Here is a 25,526-nt window from a genome sequence, read left to right on the forward strand (position 1 = left end):
GATTTGATAGAAATAAATAGCGACTGACATCACTGATAGTAATTTTTCACACAGGGTTTGGCTAATTTTGTGGTCACCCACCTTGCGGTATTTTCAGTAGGATTAGCAGAAGCGTGGCAGGGTAGCTTGCTGGGTCATTGAGTCTCCTTCCCCGCCCTCACAGCAGCACAAACACCTGATACATTCAGGCTGTGCTAAACTTGTTACATATGCCCCATTAGATCAATGTAATGGGAGCTGGCTCATAGACCTACTGGTATAGAGACCAGGTGTCTTTCAGTGAGTTTTGCATATGTGTGTGTATGAGAGCATATATTTACGTGAGCGTCCAGCCCATAATCTTGTACACTGTTTATCTCAGGATCCTCGTTTTCCGTTCACACCGACTTTTACCACACAATAATAACTTTCTTTTGAGGGGAGCGGGTGGTCGCTGTGGGATTTTGAGCAGCTTATAAAATATGATGTTATAGATTAAACAGGATTTACAAGTACAATAAAACAATTAGTGGATTGATTGATTAGTCAAAAACTTAAAACCGTTTCCAATGCCACACAACAACAAATGCTCAATTATCACACACTTAGATGGAAACGTGAAAACACACACCGGGACGTTAGAGACTGTAAAGCCCACAGTGTAACTGTGTGTGTTTGTGTTGCTCAGGGTTTGCTATCAGAGATCCTGAGGAAGGAGGAGGACCCTCGCACAGCCTCACAGTCCCTGCTGGTGAATCTGAAAGCGATGCAGAACTTCCTCAACCTGCCTGAGAGCGAGAGAGACCGAATCTACCAGGAGGAGAGAGAGCGCACCATGAACCCTTCAGTTGGCCTTCCTGCCTCCAACTCCTCCAACCCCGGAGCCCCACGCCTCTCACAGGTTAGTGGAGACCTGCGGTGTCTGTTCCCACTCAGCATTAGACTTTTCTACAACAGGATTTTCAAAACGTTTTGTTTTTGGGGAGCGATGGTGCCAAAGCAGGCAAGAAAACGGTGTGTTTTTTACAATGACTGCATGTGTTATCACGGTGACTCAGACATTTGATTGTGACATGCCATGTGTCTTGTGTGTGTGTGCATAGAAAGTGTGGGAGAGGAGCTTGGATGACCAGATAACCCCTGATACCTGGGCCTCCATCTGGAAGAACAAGACTAAGATCTCCAACTCAGTGAGTTATCTACCATCTTTAACTTGCCCCCACAAAGAAGACTGCAGCACGTCATGTACTTTGTCTCAAAGCCTATGATGGGATTGAAAGTTTTTTTTTTTTTATCTTAAACAAATTCCATTTATAATGGAAAAAACAGCTTCAAAGCTATCACACGAGCCCACTGTAAACATACAGGACATTATACAGTATTTGGAAATTTCTTTCCATGTGAACATAACAATTTAGAAACGTCACTGATAAGAAGCTCTCTCTGATGTCAGGGCAAATGCCCATTCATGGCTCTGGGCCAGTGTGTGTTCTATTATTATTATGTCTATGTAAAATTATCTCAGCATCGTTTACACTGAGGGAATGTAAGCTAGCTGGTCTGTACGTGTCTTGCGGACGACTTCAAACACTGTGTACACAAGCTTTCTGAGAGCCAATACATGTCCATTCAAACAGAAAAAAACAAAGAATGACAAAAGAGAAGGACTTAATGACTTTGATCTGTAAACAAAATTCATGTGGAGACGTGCACTGCAGATGTGCAGCTGATGCTCTTACAGGGAACATTGCATGTCTGTTCTCAGAGCAACTTGGCCTGATCATCAGCTGATAACCTTTACTTATATCTGTGCACAAGATTTGCTTTTGTGGTTGAACCTCTCAGTAGTTTTAGAGCATATAGGAGTCCTTTAGAATTGTAGCAGGGTCCTTAAGTGGCGTGCTGATGCTTCCTGTTATCTAAGCATACCTTTTAGCTGATCCTCTTAAAACATTAACCATTCAAAGTCCAGTGAATTTGTACTTACTGCGCATTGGACCACGTGCTCGTCTCTCCCAGCCCAAGCCGTCCGGCCCCGCCCCCGACCTCCCACTGAAGCTGGAGTCGCTGGTCAACATTACGTCCGGCATCTATGACGAAATTCAGCAGGAGATGAAGAGAGCCAAGGTGTCCCAAGCTCTGTTTGCCAAGGTGGCCGCCAACAAGAGCCAGGTGAGAGACTCTCTGGGAAAACAGAAGCCAGAAAATGTCATGTCATTGAGCTACACTCGCTCAGCTTTGGCCCAATGGGGATTTTTTTTTTTTCTTAAATCCCCAGAACAAGACATTTACTGTTTGATATATATGTACAACAGACCAGCTTTACAAAGCTCATAAACATCACAGAATCTGGAGCCACAGCACTGCACCACCTCTGCAGAGCCCATGCTCAGGAACTCAGCTCACGATGAACAGTTGTGTATCTGATAACATGATGCTCTGGTGCTGGATGTAGTATATTTAGCTATTCCTTTTTTTAAATAATGAAGTCAGAGGTTCTTCACCAACAACAACAAAAAACAAACAAAAAAATAACACTGAGAGCATGTGAAAGCCATGTCCTCCTTTATATATTAAGAAAACAACATATTGTGGGGTAGAGCCGTAGAATCTATGAAGTTCTGCTGCTTCTGAAGCTTAATCACTAATATTGTCATCCTGTCGCCTCTGGATTGAGTACGTTTCTGTTTGGAGAGTTTTAAGTGAGTAAATCTGACTGTGATATAACCCCCACCACCCCACCTCCACCACCCTCTCTCTAAACACGAGGAGAAAAGATGGATGCTGGTTTGCCTCCTCAGGGCAGAGACCAAGGACTAAATTAGAGAGAAAATGTGGAAAAACAAAACAGACGACAGTCTTACATATTAAATCTATTTTTAAAGAGAACAAATCGCAGGAGGCAGTGGAGGAGCTAAATGTCCTTCCTTCATGGACACAGACACTTCATTCAAACATGATGTAGTGTTCCAGGACAGTAGCATGTGGCTGAGTTAGCGGGTATAAGCGTGAGAAAATATGCAGGGATGTGTGTGCATCGTGTGTACAGTATGTGCGTGCGGTTTGTGAGGTCCCCCAGGTTGGCGGGTCTGGGGGTGGCTGAGGGTCACGGCTCAGTGCACCCATCTGCTGCAGCTGGCCACAAGGACAGAGAAAGAGGAAGAGAGAGATGATCAGGCTATTAGCGGTGCATGCTGCCCGAGGTGGCTGGTTGAACACAACAGCTGGTGTCACAAACTGAACCAGTCTAGCAGATATAATTGAATATTCTCCATCTCTCCTTCCCCCATTTTCCTCTCCTACATTTACCTCACGCATTTCCAACTTTTTTTTTAATCTGCTCTCACAGATTTATTTCCCCATAGCTCACATCAGTATTCTTTGTTTGTCTCCATCTTTCTCCCCCTGTTTCCCTTTATTTCTGTTATTCCTCTATTCTTCACCCAGTGTCATTGTTAGTAGCTGAAGGTGTTGATTCTTGGGCTCCACAGCTGGAACCATAAAATGGTTCCTAAAACAGAGGATACAAGGCTGGCCCACGGTGATATTCTTTCATGGAGAGGAGAATCCCCTTCCTCAAAATCTTTTTATGAAATTAGCCTGACATTTTGGGAAACTCTCTTGCTGAGAGTTAGCTGATACCACTCTCATATCTGTAGAAATAAGAAATAATGCTGCAAATAACCTGTAAAAAACACAACTTTTTACACTTTCGTTTTTGTACAGATTCAACAACATGTTAATTAGTGAATTTTAGCTGTGCTGTACAGAGCCAGGTTAGCATGAGAGTGCTATCAAACCCTCAGCAAGAAAAAAAAAACTATTTCTCAAAATATGGAGCTATTCCTTTATCATCTGCCTCCCTCTTTATCCTCACCTTCTGCGTGTCTCCTCCAGGGCTGGCTGTGTGAGCTGCTTCGGTGGAAGGAGAACCCCAGCCCAGAGAACCGCACTCTGTGGGAGAACCTGTGCACCATCCGGAGGTTCCTGACCCTGCCGCAGGCCGACAGAGACCTGGCGTACGAGGAGGAGTCCCGACACCATCACTCCGAGAGGCTGCACACCGTCCTCCACCTGCCACAGGACACACAGGTAAGACCCAGGCACGGGCGTGTTTACAGTTGGTGTTAACATGTATCGCATATCCCCATGTCCAGATGTGATGTACACTGACTGGACTGCGTTAACATCTGGAATTAAAATGCACCTCTGGTAAACACGGTGAAAACAGATTTATCCCATATGTCATCTCATCTTATAATATTTACATCTGTGGACACTCACAGTAAATACTTTCTGTATCCTGAAAACTCGAGTACTGTATTTACTTTACTTGAGTATTTTCTTCTCATGTCACTTCATCCTTTCACTCCACAACAATTATCTGACAGCTTTAGTTACTCCTGACTTTATAGGCTCAGATTTTTGTGTTCAAACAACAGTTTATAAAATATGATTCTATAAATGAAACTACTCCACAGTACGTAGAGCACGATCAGCTGATTAATCAGTTAGATCATCTGAACCACTTTTCACTCTCAAATGTGAAAAAGATTTCCTGTTTTTCCTTCCAACTTTGATCAATTTGCATTTATTTTTGATAATGTTGAAGTTTGCACTGCACTTTGGGCTCTGGGTAACTGTGATAGGCATTTAGTGACAGAAATAATAAAAGATCTAATGATATAAGTAAATACTAGCGCCAGGGGCCAGCAGTCACAGGGGCCATTTTACTTTCGATACTTCAAGTACATTTTCCTGATTGCACTTACACAGTTTTACTGAAGCAACATTTTTGATAGAGGACATATACTTGTAATGAAGTTCTGTCACAGTGCAGTATTAGTACTTAAACTCAAGTAAAGGATCTGAATGCTTGGTCCACCACTGCCTGAAAACGTCTTCTGACACGTAAAATATCAGATCGTCCTGATTTTTGCTCCACATACAAAAGCAACTTCTCCACTGAAGTCAGGTGTACACAGGCTCAGTATAACAGGAGCATTCAGCACCCACACGCTGCATGCACAGTACATGAGCAGACACACAACCATGCATCCAACTGTGCAGTAAATCCACTCAGTCAAAGAAATACGAAACTGTATTTCTCCACCCTCAGAGACCACACCTGTCATTATTATTTACTCATTATATTCATTTCGCGTAAGTATGTACAGTGCTGTTTGATCTCGTTGTGTGTGCACATGTGTTTGTGTGTCTGTGCGTGCCCCAGTGGAACGAAGAGTAAACAGTGTTGCTGGGTGGTGTGGCACTGGAGGAAATGCCCCATTAGTTTTTGAGGAGGGAGGAAGGAGGCTGAAGAAGGACTGAGGGAGAAGGGAGATCGATCCAGGAAACTCACTGATGTGGTGGCCTCTTTCATTAACTGTCCATAATGAACCCACCCTGTCTGTCTGCCTGTCTGTCTGCCTGTCTCCCTCTGACTTTTTATTACTCTTAAGCTGTATAGATAAGACCTTATCTGCTATTGATTTGAGAAACCACAGAAATATAAAAGTGAGAAATGTTAAAAAAAGAAGAACAATCTTCCCTTGCGCTCTACATTCACAGTTTGTTTGTCTCCGTCCTGTACATTAGAAGTTCAGTTTTCATTTGAGGATGTAAACATCAGGATCATACATAAATAGCATATTAACCTTTTTTTGCCTTCAACTGTAGGGATCAAGTTGAGCTGGACAAATAAAAAAATAAATATTAATAACCACACTTAATATTAAGTTGTAAAACAGCGACGCTTTATCGTACAAGTGATTTAGTTATTTCCTAAAATTTTCTTGAAAAGCTTGGCTCAATTTCAGAGGAACTTTCTGAAAGAAATTGCTCAGTGTAAACGCCAGTTAATATTTATTTATCATTCCATTATTACTGGAAATAATTTTTTGTTTTTTATTTCACATGTGTCATTTATCAGCGACTCAACTCATGTTATTGTCTGACTGAAGCGTCACGGATGTGCTCAGCTAGCTTAACATTTTGAAACAGTTAGTGGACCAACTAGTCACTCGTAACCTCTTTTATCTATAATTAGAACCAAATTCCGAGGTTTCCAGGAAACTTCCTTGGAAATTATCTGGAAATGAATAAGAATTTATGAACTCAGACAAACAAAGCGTGGTGATGCTCTGTCACGTCTGAACTCCAGGATCTTCTGTTTCCTTGTATCAGGGGCTTCTGGCCTTAAATCTGGTCTGTAGCTAGTAATTTACAAAGATTATTTAAATAAAAATAATAAGTGAAAATTAGCGACTTCAGAGTCGCTTGAGGTTTGAAGTCCAGTTTCACATCATCTGCCCAGTGATCGAATTTCCATTTTTCTTCTTTAAGGAGTTCATGCATTCACCAACACAACAATCTCACCTCAAGCTCCTTGTAGCTGCTGCTCCGGAGCTTTCAATCTTATCACATGATCTTCACCAGCACATGCACTTTTAAGCTAACATGGACAAGAAGTCCTTAATCCCATGACAACTCACTAACTCTGTCTGCTGATGATCATATGAAATGATAGAAAGCTCCAGAACAGCAGGTAAATGGACCTTATCAACATCACAACGGCTGTTTGTAAGAAACCGGACACACAGTCTGACACATAAACCTTCGTAACACAGCGACATGTTGTTTCTACTCTTCAGTTTTCATACAGATTAAATAAACCAGGTGGAACAGGTGAATTAATGAGCTTTAAAGGTGCTGGTAGGTGCTTTATGCTAAGCTAAGCTAACTCGCTAATGGATCGATCTTCTCAGCATTTGCAAGAAAGCAAATAAGCTCTTTTTCTCAAAATGCTGAACTACTGTCCTTCCTTCACTGTCCTTCTCCTAACTGACTGCTCTGGGAAAAGGTCAAAGGTCAGGGTGAGACACACAAGCTGTATCCACTGTTTGCCCAAACACATTTAAGTCTGGGGGGTTTGAGCCGAGGTCCTGCGGTTGAGAGACGGTCTCTCTAACCACCAGCCCACCCTGCCCCCCAATGCAAAGCTATTATATACCACATATAGTCTATACCATATGTCATAAATCAAAAACAGCCAAATGCTGTAACTTCCCATTTTGCATCTCGACACGAATCGTAGGGGTTGTTTTGCGGCTCCGCCCACCCCCACTCCGCCACCGAGCAATTTTTCTCTCTTCCCATCCAGAGCTCTGTATTAAAGGCTGATGGGAAGACGGGGAGGAAGCTGTGGTGGCACCATTAACACATTCCTGTGCTCCTCTCACACTCTCCGCTAAGACTAAAAATAAAGTTTACCCTCATAACGCCCATGTTGTAACCCCCCACCCACCTCGAGAGACACTGGGAGATGAACTGTGGCGAAACACTGGTGATTTATTAATGGGAAATGAGGTGTGTGTATTTATATGTGTGTGTGTGTGTGTTCATGTTGCTGTCATTCAGACCCCCCGTCCCAGATGAAGCCCCCACAACCTCAGGCTCCAGCCAGCCTGCCACCACAGACCACACATGTGTCCCATCTGCCACACACACACACACACACACACACACACACACACACACACACACACACACACACACACACACACACACACACACACACACACACACACACACAGAATCTCACTCTGATAGTCGGTAATGTGAGCGCTCTTTTGTGTTTGGACAATAAGAGGGTCTCAAAAACCGTAACAACCAACCACATAAAACATGAATGTGGCGCTGCCCTCCGAGCCACACACACCAGTGATATGCGCGTGTGTGTGTGTGTGTCTGGACTGGACTGTATGTACAGTAGCGTGAGCCACTTTCTGCATGTTAGGGGCTCAGGGAGATCTCTGACTGTGTCTATTAAATCTGCAGGTGCTCTGTGTGTGTGTGTATGTGTGTGTGTGTGTGTATGTTCATGTCAGCAGCATCACATTTTTTCATGACTGACACGGTCCTGGTGCTCGCTCCACAGCTCTTTTTCATACGGCTTTAGCAGTTAAGTGCGTCCCACAGCTAATTTGGCAGAGTCTGCCCTTATAAATAATTTCTTTATTGTTTTTGCTAAATTGATTTCTGCTGCAAGTCTAAGGATGTGTGTGTGTCTGTGTGTGTGTCTGTGTGTGTGTCTGTGTGTGTGTGACCGCTCACCGTGGCTCAGACCCCAGGAGTGGTGGACTAGAACAAGAAGTAACAACCACTGTGCCCTTCCTCCTCTCTTTGTGTCTCACTTCAGTCCAAAGGTGCTTCACTGGCATCACATACAAAGGTGCTCACTGCCAAAGCAGCAACAAATGGCTTTTGTCAAAACACTGAAACACTGATCTTTAAGGAGATCATCAAGTCACCTTGACGAGCAAATGTTTCCCGCTCGCTGATGCTGCTCTGCGCGTTCGTATCACGTGCATGAGCCAGGTGTTTATGACGTATTAAACACCAAAGTCTGCTCAGTATCTACCAGAATTCCTGATGGGGCCGTACTAAGCTGGTACTTTGCTGCCATGCTAATGCTGTAGCAGTAGATCACCACGTTTCAGAGGCTGAAGCTGTGTTTTTGAGACAAACTCTGCAGCTGCATCTGAATTCTGATGTTTAGCCAAGAGAACATCGCTTCTCTCTCTGGTCTGGATTAGTAACCCTGTCTCCGAGAAATCACGTTTCTATACAACTAAACTGCAAAAGCAAAAACTTTTTGCAGGAGACGTAATCACCAGCTGGATCATGTTCAGAGACAGAGTTTTCTTGAATGAATGAAGGTCTACATTTATTAACGGCAGCAGACCCATCTGTGGCTCAGGCATCAAAAGATCATGGTTTTCACTGCAAGTGGATATTTTACTGCCAGATCAGATATTATGATGAAAAACAAATACGTCAACATCTCTACCTGCCAACTCCGTAAGTTAACAACATCAGCACCGGATGAACAGCACAGAAATTTTTACCCTCTTTATTCGCAGTCCTCCAGTTTTAGGGCTCAAACCAATGTAAGCTTCACCTTTAATAACAACCCACAGACTTCTGAAGACACCTGATGTCTTCCCTGCTGATGCTCGGTCGGTCTGTCCTGCACCCGTCTTTGCTGCATGGTTGATTCAGGGGCTTTTTGCCTTAAATCTGGTCTTTAGCAAGTAAAACATGTCTTGGATGGAGATAGCAAAGTCAGCTATTTTTGAACCAGACTCTGGTGCAGCCTCCTCTGCAGCTGTGACCACGACACAGGCTCTTTATTTCTCAGAGTGAAAATCTGATGTTTTCACATGACAGATGATCAACAAAGGCGCTGCTAATAAACTGTTATAGGAAATCAGTCACTGGACTTTACCTTAACAGGGTCTGTCTGTGAATAGTCTGTGAATAATACGTTTTTCCTAATTAAATATGAAGTGTGTTAAAGAAAAAACATCAGTAATAATGTGAATATTTATAAAATATCTATAGAACCATAAGCACACGACAAATAAAAACACAGAAGCTGCTCGTATGTTTGTAGCACGAGTGGACAAAATGGGTGCAGCAGAGGCTGAGACGTTCTGACCTTTAGTCCTTCGTATGGGTCAAGCTCAAATATACCAGGTCCAAAGTTTCCTCTAATGCAACTCGATCGTGTCCCTCCATTAAACCACCACAGCAGGTAAACGCCCTCGTCTTCTGGACACCGCACCCAAATTTTGTAATGCTGTCTGTTAAAAAGTCTCCGGCCCCGATCCAAAGCAGCCCTGATGACATCAGTAAGCATTATTTTCTCAGAGCTTGGAAACCTCCCTCCAGAGCCATTACACAACTGTTTCACTGCTCAGCAGCACTTCCCCCTGTAAAGGATCACAGGACTCTCCCTGACCTCTGGAAAACAAAGCTTTAAAAACAAAGGTCTGGAGTGATTCAGAGCTATGTATTTACAGTTTAACACAGTTTAACACAGTTTAACGTGTCACAGTAGAAAAAACACAGATGTGAATGATAAAACTCATGATGTCTGATGGTCCTGCTGTCACTGTCACAGCTTATTGAGGCACTTAGATCCCAGAACAGATCTACGGTTACTGTTATCAGTGACTCCTCCTCCTCTGACTCAACGTGATTGGTGTGAAAAAGGCCTGTTAGTTCTAACATGAGGTGACGGGCACCTGTGTCGCAGGTTGTCACAGGTGTTTAAATCCCCAGCCCTGTGTGTCAAAGTGTCTTTGAGAAAGACAAAAGGAAAATAAATGCATCTTACAGCAGCAAACTAATAAACACACACTACCTGCTTATAAATACATTACAATGTGTTACAGACCATTTTCTAATGTTTATATTTTGCCTATAAATAAAAACAGAGATTTAAAGTGCTGCTGAAAATAGAAACCAATACAAATACAAAAAAATGATTGTTTTTTTGGTTTTTAAAGTCTTTTGTTACTCACAAAATATAATGAATTTTTTAATTTTAACATTTGGGGAAAGATTTACAATTTATTTGTCGTCATTCACTGACTGAGAGGAAGTAGCTGCCTCCCTCTCTCTCCCTCCCTCTGCTTCTTCAGTACATCCTGGTGGCCTCTTATTCACTGATGCAGGGTGGAGTTTGGGCTTTTTGGCAAACCACAATTAAGTTAATTGTTTAATTGCAGATAAATGGAATGAATACCACACACAGTCTGAATGAAAAAAATATGCAACAAGGCGAGCGAGTGCATGCGTGCACGCAAATACACATGTATGACCACACACACACACACGCTTAGACTCAGCTGCACTCCCAGCTAGCCTCAATAACATTACGTGTGTACAGTTTTCATCAAAGAAACATTATTTTACAAAGAAGAAGAAGAAAAAAAAATGTGCAGTGACTCATCTACTCCCTCAGCCTGGATCCAGTCCCCATGAATCGCAACCACACACACTTATTCAAATACAAGAGTGAGTGAGAGAGAGACAGACAGAGAGAGAAAGAGGGAGACAGATGGAGAAAGAAAGAGGAAATAAAAAAAAATACACACTGATTAACAGGAAAGGTGAAGTCATGCACAAAACTAACAGAAAAGTGATTTTTCCTTCATTACATATTTATCTCTGTGTTAATGGTGTCTCTGGTGGTCTCACACACACACACACACACACACACACACACACACACACACACACACACACACACACACACACACACACACACACACACACACACACCAAAACACACACACACACACACCAAAACACACACACACACACACACAAAGACAGAGAGAGGGAGAGTTAGGGGCCCTGGAGGACCAGAGCTCATTAAGGAGAAGATGAATATTTCATGTTCTATAATTCTTTCATAGTTCTGCGTCGTAATTTGCCTTGATTTACGTTTAAAAGAAAACTTTTTCATTTCACTGCAGTGTACTCCCAGCTCTGCCAGGAGAAAGAGAGAGAGGGAGAGAGAGTGAGGGAAAGAGTGAGATGGAAAGAAGAAAAAAAAAGAGCAGAAGTTTTTCAGGAATATTGAATCATGCCATGAGAAGAGCTGGTCTGGCCGCGGGGCTCCAGCGCTTGTGGTTTTGGGAGAGCGAGGCTGTATTGTGTTGCTCTGAAGTGACATGAAGTCTCTTCCAAAGACGTGTAATGGTCAGAGGGGGGAGGAGCTGAAGGCGGAGAGGGAAGGATGAAGGTGAAAAGGGCCAAATATACCCTAAGTTTCTATTTACATTAGCTACTGAACTTTTTTCAGAAGATAAATTAGCCTGGAAAAGTAGATTTAATGTGAAATAAATGGAAAAAAATGCAAGTCAGTTCAAACAGAACAGTGCTACGCAGCGGTTAAAAAATAAAGTGCTCAGTTACTAAGGTAAAAGCAGCAGCAGCACTATTTAAAAATACTCCAGTCCAAGAAAAAATCAGAACTAAAATCACAGCAAAAAATACTTTTAAGTATTAAAATAAAAAGTACTCATTATTCATTAGAAAGCATGACTCATTATTCTATTATTATTACTGATATATTCATTTACAAGCAGCATTTATTTTACCACTGCAGTTGGTGAAGGTGGAGCAACTTTTAACCATTTTATAAACTGTAGGACGGTTTCATTAATAATAGGCATCAAATTTCATAAGCTCATCATGTGTGTTTTGTCTTAAACATCAAAATAACTAATAACTACAACTATTACAAAATAAATGTAGGGGAGCAAAAAATGTGAGATCTTACATAAAATGGAAAGTAAAGTACAAGTACCACAAAATGTACTTGAGTATTCGTTTAATCTCAGAACAATGTGTTTTACAAACGCATCATATTTATTTTGTACGTAAAATCTTTTCTGTAAACTAAGTAGTAACTGTAGTTCTTAAAATAAATGTAATGCACAATATTCAAGTAAAGTACAAGCACCATAAAACTGTACTTAAGTACATGTTTTTAGTTACTTTCCATTGACAAACAGTCGATGTTCTCTTCTAACTATGACCATGATCTTTCCTTAACCTTAACCGAGTACGGTCGGTTTCTTTTTTAGCCGTGCCTGTGATCATTTCCTGCCCTTAACCAAGTGGGTTTTTAAACCCAAACCACGATCTTTCCCGAACCTTCACCACGTCCCCAGATGTGACCAAACCTGAACCACAGAGGTGGCCGGTCAGAAAAGTCATATGAATCATTTTCTGACAGTTATGTGAGTCCTGACGGTGGGGGCACAGGATCAGGAGACGGTCAAATGGATCATTTTCAACGACAACGACAGAAAAAACATTTTTGACCAGTGACATTCAGGGGCGGTCAGTCATCCTGCCTCCTCTTTGGTTAAAATTCTGGGGGTGTAAGTCTTCTCTGTGTGACATATGACCAAAGCTCACTGTTTTAATTAGATTTACTGAAAAAAGCAGTGTTCATCAGTTTAATGGTTTTCACCTGGATTTTACGCTCACACGCGCCCCGACGCAGTCGTGTACACTGCAGGATCACAACAAGTCATCCTGCAGTGCTGAATGGTCCGAAACTGCTTCCAGTAAAAGAAAATAAAAACCACATAGCCGTTAACTGTGCCATTATCACTGTACCAAACTACTAGAGATATGCACCAGCTGTATTACTGATAGTTTTTAATTTTCACCAGTTTTTTAATCTTCAAAATAAACTGTGAGGAATTTCTAACCAAAACTAAGGAGTCAAAAAGCACAAAGGTGTAAAAAGAGGGGAGTTACAATGGTAAGGACAGCAGCAAGGAGGAGTGGTGGAGAGAGGAGGGTGGAGAGGGATGGAGGACAAAGGGAGGTGGGTGGGGGGCTGCTGGCATCCACCAGTCCTGGGCTGATTTGGATGTGGAGTCATGTTGGCTTGGCAGAGGCCCACTTCATTAGTGTCCTGATGCATTAGACCTGAGTAGTGAGGGAGGTGGGGGAAAGAGAAAGTGTGGTAGAGTAAGAGAAAAGAAGGGAAAGACAGTAAAGGGAGGAGAGGAAGAGCGTGAGCACAGAGGAACGAGGATGAAGACGAACTCTGAGGAAGACAACCAGGCCTGTGTGTTTGGCTCTGCTCTCTAACATCATCATTAGTACATGAGGGAGACCAGGCCCCGTATCGATGCCTGCATGTGTGTGTGGCGATTGATCCAAGAGTCCTAGCTGTCAGCCCAAATAAGCATGGAAATGATGAAGGTCTGCGAATGGGTTGGGGGGGGGGGGGGGGGGGGCTGGAGGTTTCGCAATCCCCTTCGATGATTTACCCTCAATTTGGTTATTAAGTGTCTGAGTGAGTTTGTATGGGGGATGTTTGTGGCTGTGTGGTCCTCATTAGGGCAGGGGCAGATCTCGTCTTCTCTCTGTGTCACAGACTCTGCTGCTGGTTTTCCAGCATTCTTCCAGTCTTTTCTCAATATCTAAAACCGTCGGTTTGTGTGAAAGGAGCAGAAGATTTGGAGGAAGCAGAGAGAAAAATGACAAAAAAGGAAAAGCCTACTGAATTCCTGTAAATTGGTCATCTCCCCCCCACCCCCCCACCCCACCCCAGCCCTGAAAAAAAGCCCCTGCAACTGAAATCAGAGCAATTTCATGGTCTGGCCTGCCCTCAATATTATTTAAGTAATACCCTGTTATTATTGAAGAGAGGGAGAGAAAAGCGAATGACTATTATCTTTATGTGGGTCCTTTAATTTTAATGCGCCACAGATTTATAGCTGGGCATTCCAGTGGGGAGGCCCCTCCCTGCTCTTAAAGCGAGCGGGCGGGACACGACCGCAACGCTCTCACAACAGCCACTACCTTCTGACAAACAACCAGAGTCCCCACTTTCCCTCCCAACACTTCATCCTGCCCTCCCCACTGCTGTCAAATAGCCCTCACGCTGGTCCTCTGTCGCTGAGAGCTCCACCCTTCAGAATAACAAACACATTCTACACCTACCCTCATTGTCTCCATTTAAAACCTCTGTTTCATCCCTCTGCCTCTCTTTACACCTTCCTAACTCTGCTCACATCCTGTTCAAATATTCATCCTGTGTAAAAATCCAAACTGTCGCAACCTGAATTACTGAACAGAGTCGATAAAAATCCTTATGCACTCATCTGAAGTTATTAATCAGTTAACAAACCTGTTATTAAACAAACTTAATGAACAATTTGTATTGATTTTACTAAATTCTTAAACCATGTCACTGAATTAAAGAGGGGGAAACTTTCCTCACTCTCTCAGCAAGTGTTAGTTCGCTCACAGCAGAAGTCTCATGCTCGTTAACATGTAGTGCACAAATAATAAAACGGATCAGTTACCAATCAACTGCAGGTTGTCAGAGCAACAAAGAAGTAAAGAAAAAAGAAAGGGGTGATGGAACATACGGAGCAGAAATAATCCTTTGTGTTTAATACACAACCAAACCCACTGCAGCTTCAGGCAAAGTAACTTGGAGCACCATTTTCAAATCACAGTGTTTCATGGTAAAAGTGACTGTGTCCTGTCAGTGAGGCTCCAATGGAAAAACCTGCCTTTAAAGCAAAGAGGCTACTTGCTGTTGTTGTAACTTCATGTCTTGTCAAATAAAAATGACACGAGTTCCCCAAAGATGGACCCGAGAGCTTTTTCTCCCCGCGTGTTCCCAGTGGCTCAGATCGCTTACTACGCAGACAATAATCACATTTCCACTGCCGTGTTATCAAGTGAGTCCAGAGCAGAAAAACTGCGAAACAAACAGTGAGGAAACTGCTGATTTGATTTGCCTGAATTTCATAAAGTTAAAAAAGATAAAAACTAAAATAATTTGCCAAAGGACTCACTTTGTAAACATGAAGTGAAATGAAATGAAATGAAATGTCAAAGCACTGAATGGTTCTGATCTGCCTCTGTGTTATGTTGTGTGTTATATTATTATCTGAGAGTGACGGCTTGTTCACTGTTTTGTGGCTTTGAACAAAGCAACATAAAACAGTTTTTTGTTTCCATGTTCCACATATCTGGAAGAAATTTTATACTTGAGCTCTTAACTTTTAAATCAAGGACAAAAAAAACTTTCTGCTACTGCTTTTTATTAAATTGGGAGTTTTTTCCACCAGCTGTAACATATATTGCATTCCCTAATTATTTTAATTCAATTTATTCTACTCGATCATATTTCTCATTTTCACTGCCTGGTAGATGAATGATGAATGTATTTTTATTCCTTATGTGAAACGTTTCAAATGGACTTTTTCTGTACACTTTTGGTTTTCTGAAAGTTTCATATACAAATAAACCTTTGCAGCAGTGTGAATTTAAAAATATTTACATAATCAAACTAAAGCCACTGAATTCATCTGAGGACTAATCCAAAATCATTACACCCCTCTTCACTCTGTCTCTCTGAGGTGTGGAATGGGCTGGTTAAATAGTGATGGGGTGTCATAAGTTTGTAAATAAGACACTTCCTGGCAGACAGGTGGTTGGCGTTTTACTGGAGCTAATCTTACAGCCATTAGGTCAAAGGTATACTGGACCCGCAGCAGTTTGAATGCCAGCCTTGGAGCTGGTTAATAGATGGTGACACTGTCAGCTGTGAAACACTTGTTCTCACCCTCTGTTCACCCTGCAGCCCTGGCTACTGTGTGCTGGAGGGTGGAAAAGGTTAATGGTTGTTTTATAAGATGTGTTGCATCACACAGGGTTTACAGCCAGCTACAGATTATACTCAGGACTTAATATTTTGTTCTGGGTAGAAGATGAAGATGTACAATAAGCATTAGACTGACTGTAGAAGTTTTTCTGAGATATATTGCCAAACAAATTCTTCCAGATGTTGAAATTACAATTAAATTCTATGTAACATAACAAACATAAATGAGAAGATAAAGATATATTTTGCAGTTTTGGTTGTTTTTCATTTCATTGCGTTCCCTAAAATTAAATCCTGGCTGCAGTCTTGATCAGGGGTCACTGTGCCCCATTAATCAGCTCTATTGTCTTTCTCGTCAGGCACTTCACAGGCCACCCCCTACCCCGATGAAGGAGCACCGCCTGTCTCCGATGCGCGAAGAACCATTATCTGCCCCGGGGAACGAGGAGGGCTCACAGACTGTGGGAGCGGGAGCTGCAGGCGGATGTCCACCTGGCACTGTTGGAAGTGCCGGCAGCAACAAGAAGCCACGATCACGCACCAAGGTGGAGTCCGTCCCACTTTCTCAGCTCAGGACCCATAAAGTGATTATTATGCATTTCGACACATGGTTCAACTGGTTTTAATTCTTCTCTCTGTCCTTCCTGAATCCCGTCTGTGTGCATTCTAGATTTCCCTGGAAGCCTTGGGGATCCTGCAGAGCTTCATCCAGGACGTCGGCCTGTACCCAGACCAGGAGGCCATCCACACCCTGTCAGCACAGCTTGACCTGCCCAAACACACCATCATCAAGTTCTTCCAGAACCAGCGCTACCATGTCAAGCATCACGGCCGCCTCAAGGAGCTGGGCGAGGGGGCCGCTGCCAGCGGAGGTGTGGACGTCAGCGAATACAGAGAAGAAGAATTGCTTTCGGGCTCAGAGGACCCAGAGTCCAGCGAGGACGGAACTGAGGAAATCTACCAGTCTACAGAGGGGAGTGGAGGGAGCACAGGGGGGCTGAACCACCCACCGGCCTCCTCTAGCTCCAACTCCAGCCAGTCGTCCTCAGGAACCAACATGGCTCAGGAGGAGGGCAAGGACAAGGGGCACGGCCGGCCCGGTGGCAACATGGCCCCCGGGAGCTCCTCGTCCAGCCCCAGAGAGCAGGCTGACTACCAGAGGTAGAAACTGACAGAGAGGACAGAGAAAAAGAGAGAGGGAGAAGAAACAAGAAAAAGAAAAAGTCTACGACGAAGAAATGAGGAACTGGAAATGAACTGATGGAACGTGGCTGCACAGAAACTGGTATGAGACAGAAACGTCTACGTAGGCACAGACAGTGAAATACTGTACATCTGAAACGAACAGACTCTTTCTAGTGACAATCTCAGACAGACATCTGTGACAACCTGATTTGTGGAGTGAAATTACCTCAGCAAAAGAGCAGGTTTGCAGTGTGCTGTGACGCGGCAATGGTTGTGTAACTGTGAAACAGTTTTTTTCCCCCCAAGAAACATCTAAATAATTCACTCCAGACTTTCATTAGCAGGTAAGACTATTGCTGCTCAGGCCTCCGACCTACAAACAGACACAAACACAAAACACAATCTCCAGAACTTTCTCCTAATCAGCCATTTGCCAGAAAAGACTCCACGGAGGCAGGATTTCATCAGCTTGGGCCTCTTCTCTGAAAACTGAGCACAGTCCCACAGGACAAACTCCTTACATGGTGGGTTGAATTTACCCCGCTTACAGACATTTATAGACTGGATCCTGGGGCCTTCTGAGACCTCAACAATCCTATAAATCCTCAGGACACACACTGATGTTGCTAATGCTGTTGCCTGCCTGAGAACGTGGAAAGACCGGACTTGCTGTTCGTCTACGAGCTTCACTTCACAGTGGAAAAAGGAAACGACCACCTGACGTCCCGTCCTCACCTCACCATCACACTCCGGAATCACTACCAGTCCTATCTAGCACTTACTGTTCACAAAGACACTGACATACTGTGGATGTGATGACCTCCTGCCTCCCTCCCTCCGTCTATCTGTCCGTCCGTCCATCTCTCCTCCCGAAGGCTCGCACAGACTGTGAGGTTTTAAAGCAACTCGAGAGAGGAGCACGGCGGACAGTCTGGCAGGAGGACAGTGGACCGACATCAAGAGGATGTGGCGTGGAGGGACACTCGGGCCTGCGTACCCACGACTCTGAACCCTTCCTGGCACCACCCGCGTACGTGTGGACAGAAAAAATGTCAAGAAAGGAAGGACAGAGCGGAGATTCAGCAACCAAACAATCAGTCACTTTATGTGCGGTAGTCCACCCCTTCCACTCTTCCTCCCTCCTCTCTCCATCTCACTCTCTCCTCCTTTTCCTCTCTCTAATTGGTGCCCACAGTCTTGTGTTTCACCACACCTACCCGCACTTAAACTTCACCAACCCTATTTATTGCTATCTTTATCCATGATTATTATTATCATTATTGTTATTATTGTTGTTATTATGGTTAGAATTGCTGTCATCGTGTGCTATTTTTAGTTTTTATTTCCATGGTTTTAAATATTGGTTTTCAGAACTGGGCGGTTGTTTGGTTAACAAGAGACATTAAGAGCACTCTGCCCTGAGAGACGAGGACGAAAAGGAGCAGAGAGAGAAAAAAAAAACACAAAAAGGAAGCAGTTACTGAGTGTTATTGGGTAAAAAAAAAAAAAAAAAAAGTCCTGTCATGTTGTATTATGCCATTTTTTTATAGTTCTGTTCCCCAGAAATAGTAAATAAGACTTGTTGAAAAGAGAAATAGTTAAATATCAAAGCGAAACTGTGCTTTTTTGCTGCAGTTGATGACAATCGACTTTTTTGAGCCATTAAAGAAACGTGGCAGGTTTGTTCCTCACTTTTAACGTCTGTAAATACCCAGCGTGGGATTAATTATTACTGGTATGCTTTTATTTTTCATTTTGCTGAGTAAGTTTAAGTCTTTGAGCCAGAAGAGTGCTGTTTTTTTTTCCCACTCAACTCAGTGAAATCAGTTCATTTCATTGTGCCAGGCAAAATGAATCACAAGAGTATTTAAAAAAAATTTCAAACTGCTTTTTTTTTTTCTATGTCTGGTGCAGTTGTGTTTAAGTATATCTGAGAATGGATAGCGTGTTGTTTGACTATCCTGCTCGGCTGCTACACTCAAAACAGATGACTTGCCTTTTACTTATTACTTCAATCACTCCATATGATAACGTTGTGCTTTTTCTGTATGACAGGAATCAGGGTCAGACTCAAATGCATTTCCAATGAAATCTCAATTCATCCAGTGTTGAAGTGAATTAAAAATTTGTGAATTCAAAAATCGTGTTTTTATTTCACTTTTATGGACACACACACACACACACACACACACACACACACACACACACACACACACACACACACACACATACATTTTGTAGCTGTGCCAAGTCATCCTCCAAGCCAATCAATTAAAGGTCTGTGTAAAGCCGCAGGGGCTGGGGTTTCTAATAGTGCGTGGGGAGTGACAGTAATTCACACAGAAACGCAGCCAGCGCTCTCTCTCTCCTGTCCCACAAGATTAGAGCTACTGGAAGCTGCAGAGTCCCACTTTACCCAGCAGACATGGAAAACAATGAGCCTGTCCTGAGAATGAGTCCCACTGTTGCTAATGTTTACTTTCTTCATTGTTTCAGATGACAGTACACGAAAACACAATGTAGAAAATGGCCCTAATGAGCAGTGGCAGTGGTGTAAGAAGTACTCAGATCCTTTACTTAAGTAAAAGCACCAACACAACAAAAATACACCACAAGTAAAAACACTGCATTCAAAATCCTGCTTATGTAAAAAGATGGTGTACAGAATTATTATCACTACATTTAAAGTATCAGAACTGAAACGTGACCTGTGACAGACACATTATACATCATGTTATTACTTTTTAAAAACTGAAGTTTAAGTTCTAAGTTTATTAAGTTTAAAGTTTATTCCTTTATTATCCCTCAACTGGGGAAATGACCCACACCAAGTGCACGAGACACACACACACACACACACACACACACAAAGCATGCACATGCACTAGAGACGCTGGGGCAGAGGGCTGCCTAGTGAGGCGCCCGAGGAGCTGGGGTGGGTCGGTGCTAAAATGCTAAAAATGTAAAAGGGTTTTGTTTCTGTGACGAGAGAAGAACAAGCAGAAAAAGAAAATTCAGTGGGTTCCTTAAGTCCTGTGACAACTCTTTGTCTTCTCGTGGCTTTTTGTTTCCTGTCCTTTGTCACTATTGGTCATTAATGAAACACAGCTATCAGCTCGGAGCGTATGAGGAGTATGGTGACTAATCTGCTCTAGCTGAACACTATCTAAGCAGCAGTAGACTAAGAAAAGCGAGACTCTGGTCTAACACATTGTATTTTGTGAATAAAGAGTTTGACTATTTGATAATTTGCTGTGCATTCTGGGTAAATAATAACTATTTTTAACCAACCGACCAAAGACTGATGCAGCAGATTTCTTGGTACATGTAACTGTAGTATTTCCCCTCTTGTTGCTCACTTCATTCTTTCTCCTCAGTTGGCAGCGAGTTTTATTTCTTTTTGTTACACAACTCTTAGTTCAGAGATGCCCTGGAATTACAGTTATATCAGGTATAAAATCCAAAGTCAGCACATGTTTGTGACCGTCTGACTCATATTATAAAGCAAACCAGTGAAAAGTCGCAGCCCTGTCATTCATTAGGACAGCAGGGTGACACAGAGGCTCCGGTGTAACAACACAGGGGTCGTCCGGCAAAAAAAAAATAAAAATAAAACTGAACCCAGCTCAGCTTTTTGCTGCAACACATCACAGCGTCATCGTGCAAGGTTCTGTTGGCCAATCAAACATATGTGAGCACACATTCCTACTCCACCTACTTTGTAATGTGAACACTGTTTCGACTGTTGTCCTCGTGACTGTTGCAACGAAACATTAAATAATTGCAAACCCTGGTGCAGTGATTTGGTGTCTGATAAGCCATAAATCTGTTGGTCCAAACGGACCTTCCTGTATTATATTTCACATCTCGCTGGTCCTTAAAAACGCTCCCACCAACGCAACCCCCTGCACTGTTTTAATGCTCGGCTGTTTTTGGTCTGGATCCTGAGACCACTCAACATACAGCGTCTTTGGCTCCGGAGGAGAATGTGGCTCCTCTGTTGCAGCTCTTGGGTTAAAAAAAAAAAAAAGAGACTGAGAGAGAGGATCTGAGATGGCCTCACCAATAAGAAACCATGTGGGATCCCCAAAATCAGCCTGAGTAAACGAGTGAAATAAAATATCTCATCTGACAGACTACCTCAGGACAATCACCTACACAAAGAACGCATACACACACGCACGCACGCACGCACGCACGCACGCACGCACACACGCACATACTTCAACTGTCTTCATAATGAGTTTCACCTCTGATGAGGTGTGGCAGGGCAGAACAATCTTGATGTTTAACCTGCCACTAGGGGTTGGGTCAAGCATTCTGAGAGAGTGCGTGTGTGTGTGTGTGTGTGTGTGTGTGTGTGTGTGTGTGTGTGTGTGTGTGTGTGTGTGTGTGTGTGTGTGTGTGTGTGTGTGAGTGTGTGTGAGTCTGTTGGACTCCTTCAGTAAACAATAGAGCCTAAGTGTCGGTGATGAGCTGGAGGGTCGAGGTCTTCCTGCAGAAGCGTTTCCACTCAGCTTGTCTTCGCTGCCTGAAGACAATCAGCTCACGCTGCGACTCTGCCTCTGTGGGATAATTATCCCTGCTGAGACACACCGATGTTTCTCCATGCCTTCCCCCAGAATAGCCTGCCTGCCTGCCTCCTATGCTTCTGGAGGCTAACAAGGCTAGAAACTGAGCCGACCAGGCTTCCACGAGAATGAAAGAAAAATGAAAATAATTTATCTGCGCTTCTTGAAACGGAGCAGGTGATCGGGTTCTCCTCAGCACTCATTTCTCTGGTGCAGTGGATATTTTCAGGATCCAGTGAGCAGAAACCCATCATCTATTTCTTCTTCTCAGCATGAATCATTCTTCTCTCAGAGTTTATGTTTTGCCGTCCAAGTTAACCTTGGAATGACTTGTTTCATGATGTTCAAAGGCTTCCAGACTATTTCAGATCGCCTTGTCTTTTGAACAATGTTGTGCATTGTGTATAAACTTGAACAGGGGTTGGCTTGAGGGAACGGGTTGGGGGGGGGGGGGGGGGGCAGGCTGGGCCGAGTCAACTACGTGGCCACAGGAACCAAATATTGCTTCATTTGTACATGTATGCAATCAAAGAAAACCAGGAATGGAAAAAAAATATAACCCAAGAGACTGTTTTGGGTGGAATTTACTGGAAATTGTGGATGACAATGCAACTTCCTATGTTTATATAGTAAAAGAAAACACTTTTAAAAGCAATATTACTAAAGAAACATGCTATGGATGTTCCAGGAAATTAAATAATAAACTTTGACAATGCACTGCTTGGCCAACTTGCAACATTCAAACTGCTGAGTTTTCATTTAAATGGCCCAAACGAATCAGCCTCAAACTTAGTGAGAGGAGAATATTATGCAAGATAAAGCTAATAAGTGGCCAACAACTCGATCTGAGCGATAATGATATTCAAACCTGCCAATTCTTCTGCAAGCAAACTGGATCTGAAATTGAATTACTAAGGAGACCTCCGTGGATGTTCCGGGAAATTAAAAAGTAAACTTCATCCGACCATCGCCGGGCCTCCTCAAAACTGATAAACGCTGAGACGCACATTTTCCTTTTAATGGTCCAAACTCATCAGCCTAAAACCCACCAACAAATATTATGCGACAACAACTTAATCTGAATGGAAATGCTTTTCTCACCCACATAATCTTTTGCCTGCTAACAGGACTGAATGTTCTGATTAAGAAGTTATTTCCTCACAGTGATGACATTTGTTCCAGTAATAACATTTGTGGGCCGCTCGCTGCCTCTTCCTTCTCTGGACTCCTTCTCATGACTAAAATGCATATTACACATATAAATGTGTTTGAGAGCGCATTACGGGAATATCAGAGCGCTTTCTCTCATGGCACTCCTTTCACCCGGCTTTCTCACCACCACCCTGCTACACCCCCCCCCATTACACTCCAACACACAGCCCCTCTGCTCCGCAGCTTTGTGGTAAGCACCTCTGGTTTTCATTCAGTACCACCCATCCCATTTTCCTTCCACCTCATCCCTAAATCTCCTAATTCAACTCATTATTCGCTCAATTGGTGGGCTTTAACCCCTCCTGCCTCAGGTCCTATAGAGCTGGTAGTCATTAGCAGACAGGATTTGTGACGGAGCGGAGCAGGGGGTAGCAGGCCCGTGACACACACACACACACACACAGTGTCATAAAGTGCCTGAAGAGCCTGCGGGGTGTCGCTGCAGTTAAATACATATCAGCCTCCCAGTGTTAAACAGCGTGTTCGTCAGAAGTTGGATGGGAGTCAGGTCTGCTTGGTTGGGACAGACATGCAGACAGACAGACAGACAGACAGTAATGCATGCGGCAAGACCACCCAGAGGTCTGTGGTTCTCAGAGATGCTAGCTGCATCTGTGTGTGCTGAGCATCAGCCTGGGTGATGGCTTCTGGGAAGTCTCTGGGGAAACCGGGGACGCTAATTTGACCTCTGTTTGAAAGGACTTTTATGTTTCTTATTTTTTTTATCTTGAAGGCAAATGAAGCTCATGTTTACAGCTGATATATTTCTCATCTACAGTTCTGTGCAAAAGTCTTAGGAGCTCAAAGTAAAAGGAGGATGCTTTCAAAAATAATACCATGGCTACTTTTTATTTATCAGTTCGTTCAATACAAACTGCAGTAAACAGAAAAACCTAAATCACCTTCAAACCTTTTACCTTAAAACAGCACCAGCTCACCTCAGCATTTTGGAGAACTTGCTGCCGTCCTTCTGTGGATTTAGTCTGTCTCAGTGTCTCTGTCTCTAAATGTGATCCCAGACTGACTCCAAGAAGATCAGGGCTCAGCCGATCAGCCGATCAGACTCCCTGATGGTGCTGATGATGGAGAAGAATCTAAAGTGTGTCTCTCTTCTCTAAGAGTGTAATAAAATCTGTGTTTTTGTTTTTTTTGTTTTTTGGTCTTGTGCCTCTGTTTGTCTGTGAACGAGGGAGAGAGAGATTGACAGGTGTCTCGATACCCAGGGCCCCTCAGACAGCTGTGAGGGCACCACTGCAGGGTATTAGGCCTGATAGAGGGATGATTAGAGAACATTAGAGGTGAAGGGGGGAGAGGGGGCACAGCTGTTGCTGCTAACTATTATTACCCACAATGCAGCATCAGAGGGGAAGCTCTCTGTGGCGGGGGCTCACACACCTGTGGCCTCCCGCTGTATTCAGGAGATATGTGCAGATGCACTATCAGTCTTTGTGGGTCAAGAACATACTAATTACCTGATATTCAAGCACAAACAAAGCATGAACACACACACACACACGTATATGTACATACTATGACAAACCTCAGAATCACAGACAAGGATTCTCTTGGGGTAATATTCCTTTTTCCTCTTATGTTCCCTGTAAAATATTTTGCCATTGTGCATTTCATCCATACCAGAGTTCACCACACGTAACCCAATAATGTCCTGTTAGCTGGAACATGTGAGGGAGGAAGCAGGAAGTGCAGATGTGAGGACACTAAAGGGAAGAGATGTGACTTTTCATGGAGCAATCTCTCATGGGAGCTTCGCCATGGAGCCACTGAGCGGCGGGGCAGCTGGTGGGCTTGTGGCGTGGCAACACTGTGCGTCAACGCTAATGCACCGAAGAAACAGAAGGCAGCGGTGGTAGCCACTCGAGGGGCAACATGGAAACAAACAGTAAACAACAGCAGACATTCAATTAGCCAAATGTTACAGCGAGATTAACAACTGCTTGTCAGAACTAAGCCTTTCATCGAATCCTCTGCGAATATGTCTTGTGACATTTCGAGCCGATCAGAATACTTTCAGATGTTGCTCTGGGAGACGGAGCGACTATGGAAACCGCAGTTGTGTTTGTTTGATTGGACATGTGTGTTTGAGAGAGTGAATTAATTTGGTATGAAGCACGGCCTGAGTCTACCGAAAACTGAAACTGTTTCATCTGTAAAATGCTGAACGCTGTGTGAATTAAAAATGGCACAGGTCGCACACGGTCAGATTTGTCTCATCCAATCTGGGTCTTTGTCAGGCGAGATCTTCAATATGAGAAGGCAAACAGCTGTTGTGATTAAAAATAAATCGCACTCAGCATTTCTCTAAACCCTGGAATAACTAATCTGGACTGGGACGTGAAATATACATGAGGGCAAATGTAATGATTTCATCCATCAAAGGATCTACTTAAACACTTTAAACCAAAGTCTTGTCTTGGATACACACTGAGAGAGAGGATTGTTCCACCACTGCAGCATCCAAGCAACGACGAAGATAATATTAGTTTAAAGAGTCACCTGGGGAAGAAGTCACTCAGCTTTTAATCTGAGGCTGTTAGGTCTTTAACAGCTTAAAT

At 43.2% G+C, this 25,526-nt stretch overlaps 1 protein-coding gene across 3 annotated transcripts in view; it reads left to right on the top strand.

The window, feature by feature from the left end:
- satb2 (SATB homeobox 2) overlaps positions 1 to 18,764 on the top strand; it is a 46,645-nt gene extending 27,881 nt beyond the window's left edge. For 2 of the 3 annotated variants that reach the window (XM_041057024.1, XM_041057022.1), the window contains exons 9-14: positions 668 to 880; positions 1,083 to 1,169; positions 1,999 to 2,151; positions 3,877 to 4,071; positions 16,324 to 16,530; positions 16,656 to 18,764. In XM_041057024.1, coding sequence (XP_040912958.1) covers positions 668 to 880; positions 1,083 to 1,169; positions 1,999 to 2,151; positions 3,877 to 4,071; positions 16,324 to 16,530; positions 16,656 to 17,150 — 1,350 coding nt within the window. In that variant the 3' untranslated portion in view covers positions 17,151 to 18,764. The remainder of the gene's footprint in view (positions 1 to 667; positions 881 to 1,082; positions 1,170 to 1,998; positions 2,152 to 3,876; positions 4,072 to 16,323; positions 16,531 to 16,655) is intronic. The other variant, XM_041057021.1, reaches the window with a different exon arrangement.
- Positions 18,765 to 25,526: the final 6,762 nt, after the last annotated feature.

The sequence above is a fragment of the Toxotes jaculatrix genome, chromosome 15 (genome assembly GCF_017976425.1).
Source record: "Toxotes jaculatrix isolate fToxJac2 chromosome 15, fToxJac2.pri, whole genome shotgun sequence".
NCBI lineage: Eukaryota > Metazoa > Chordata > Actinopteri > Toxotidae > Toxotes > Toxotes jaculatrix.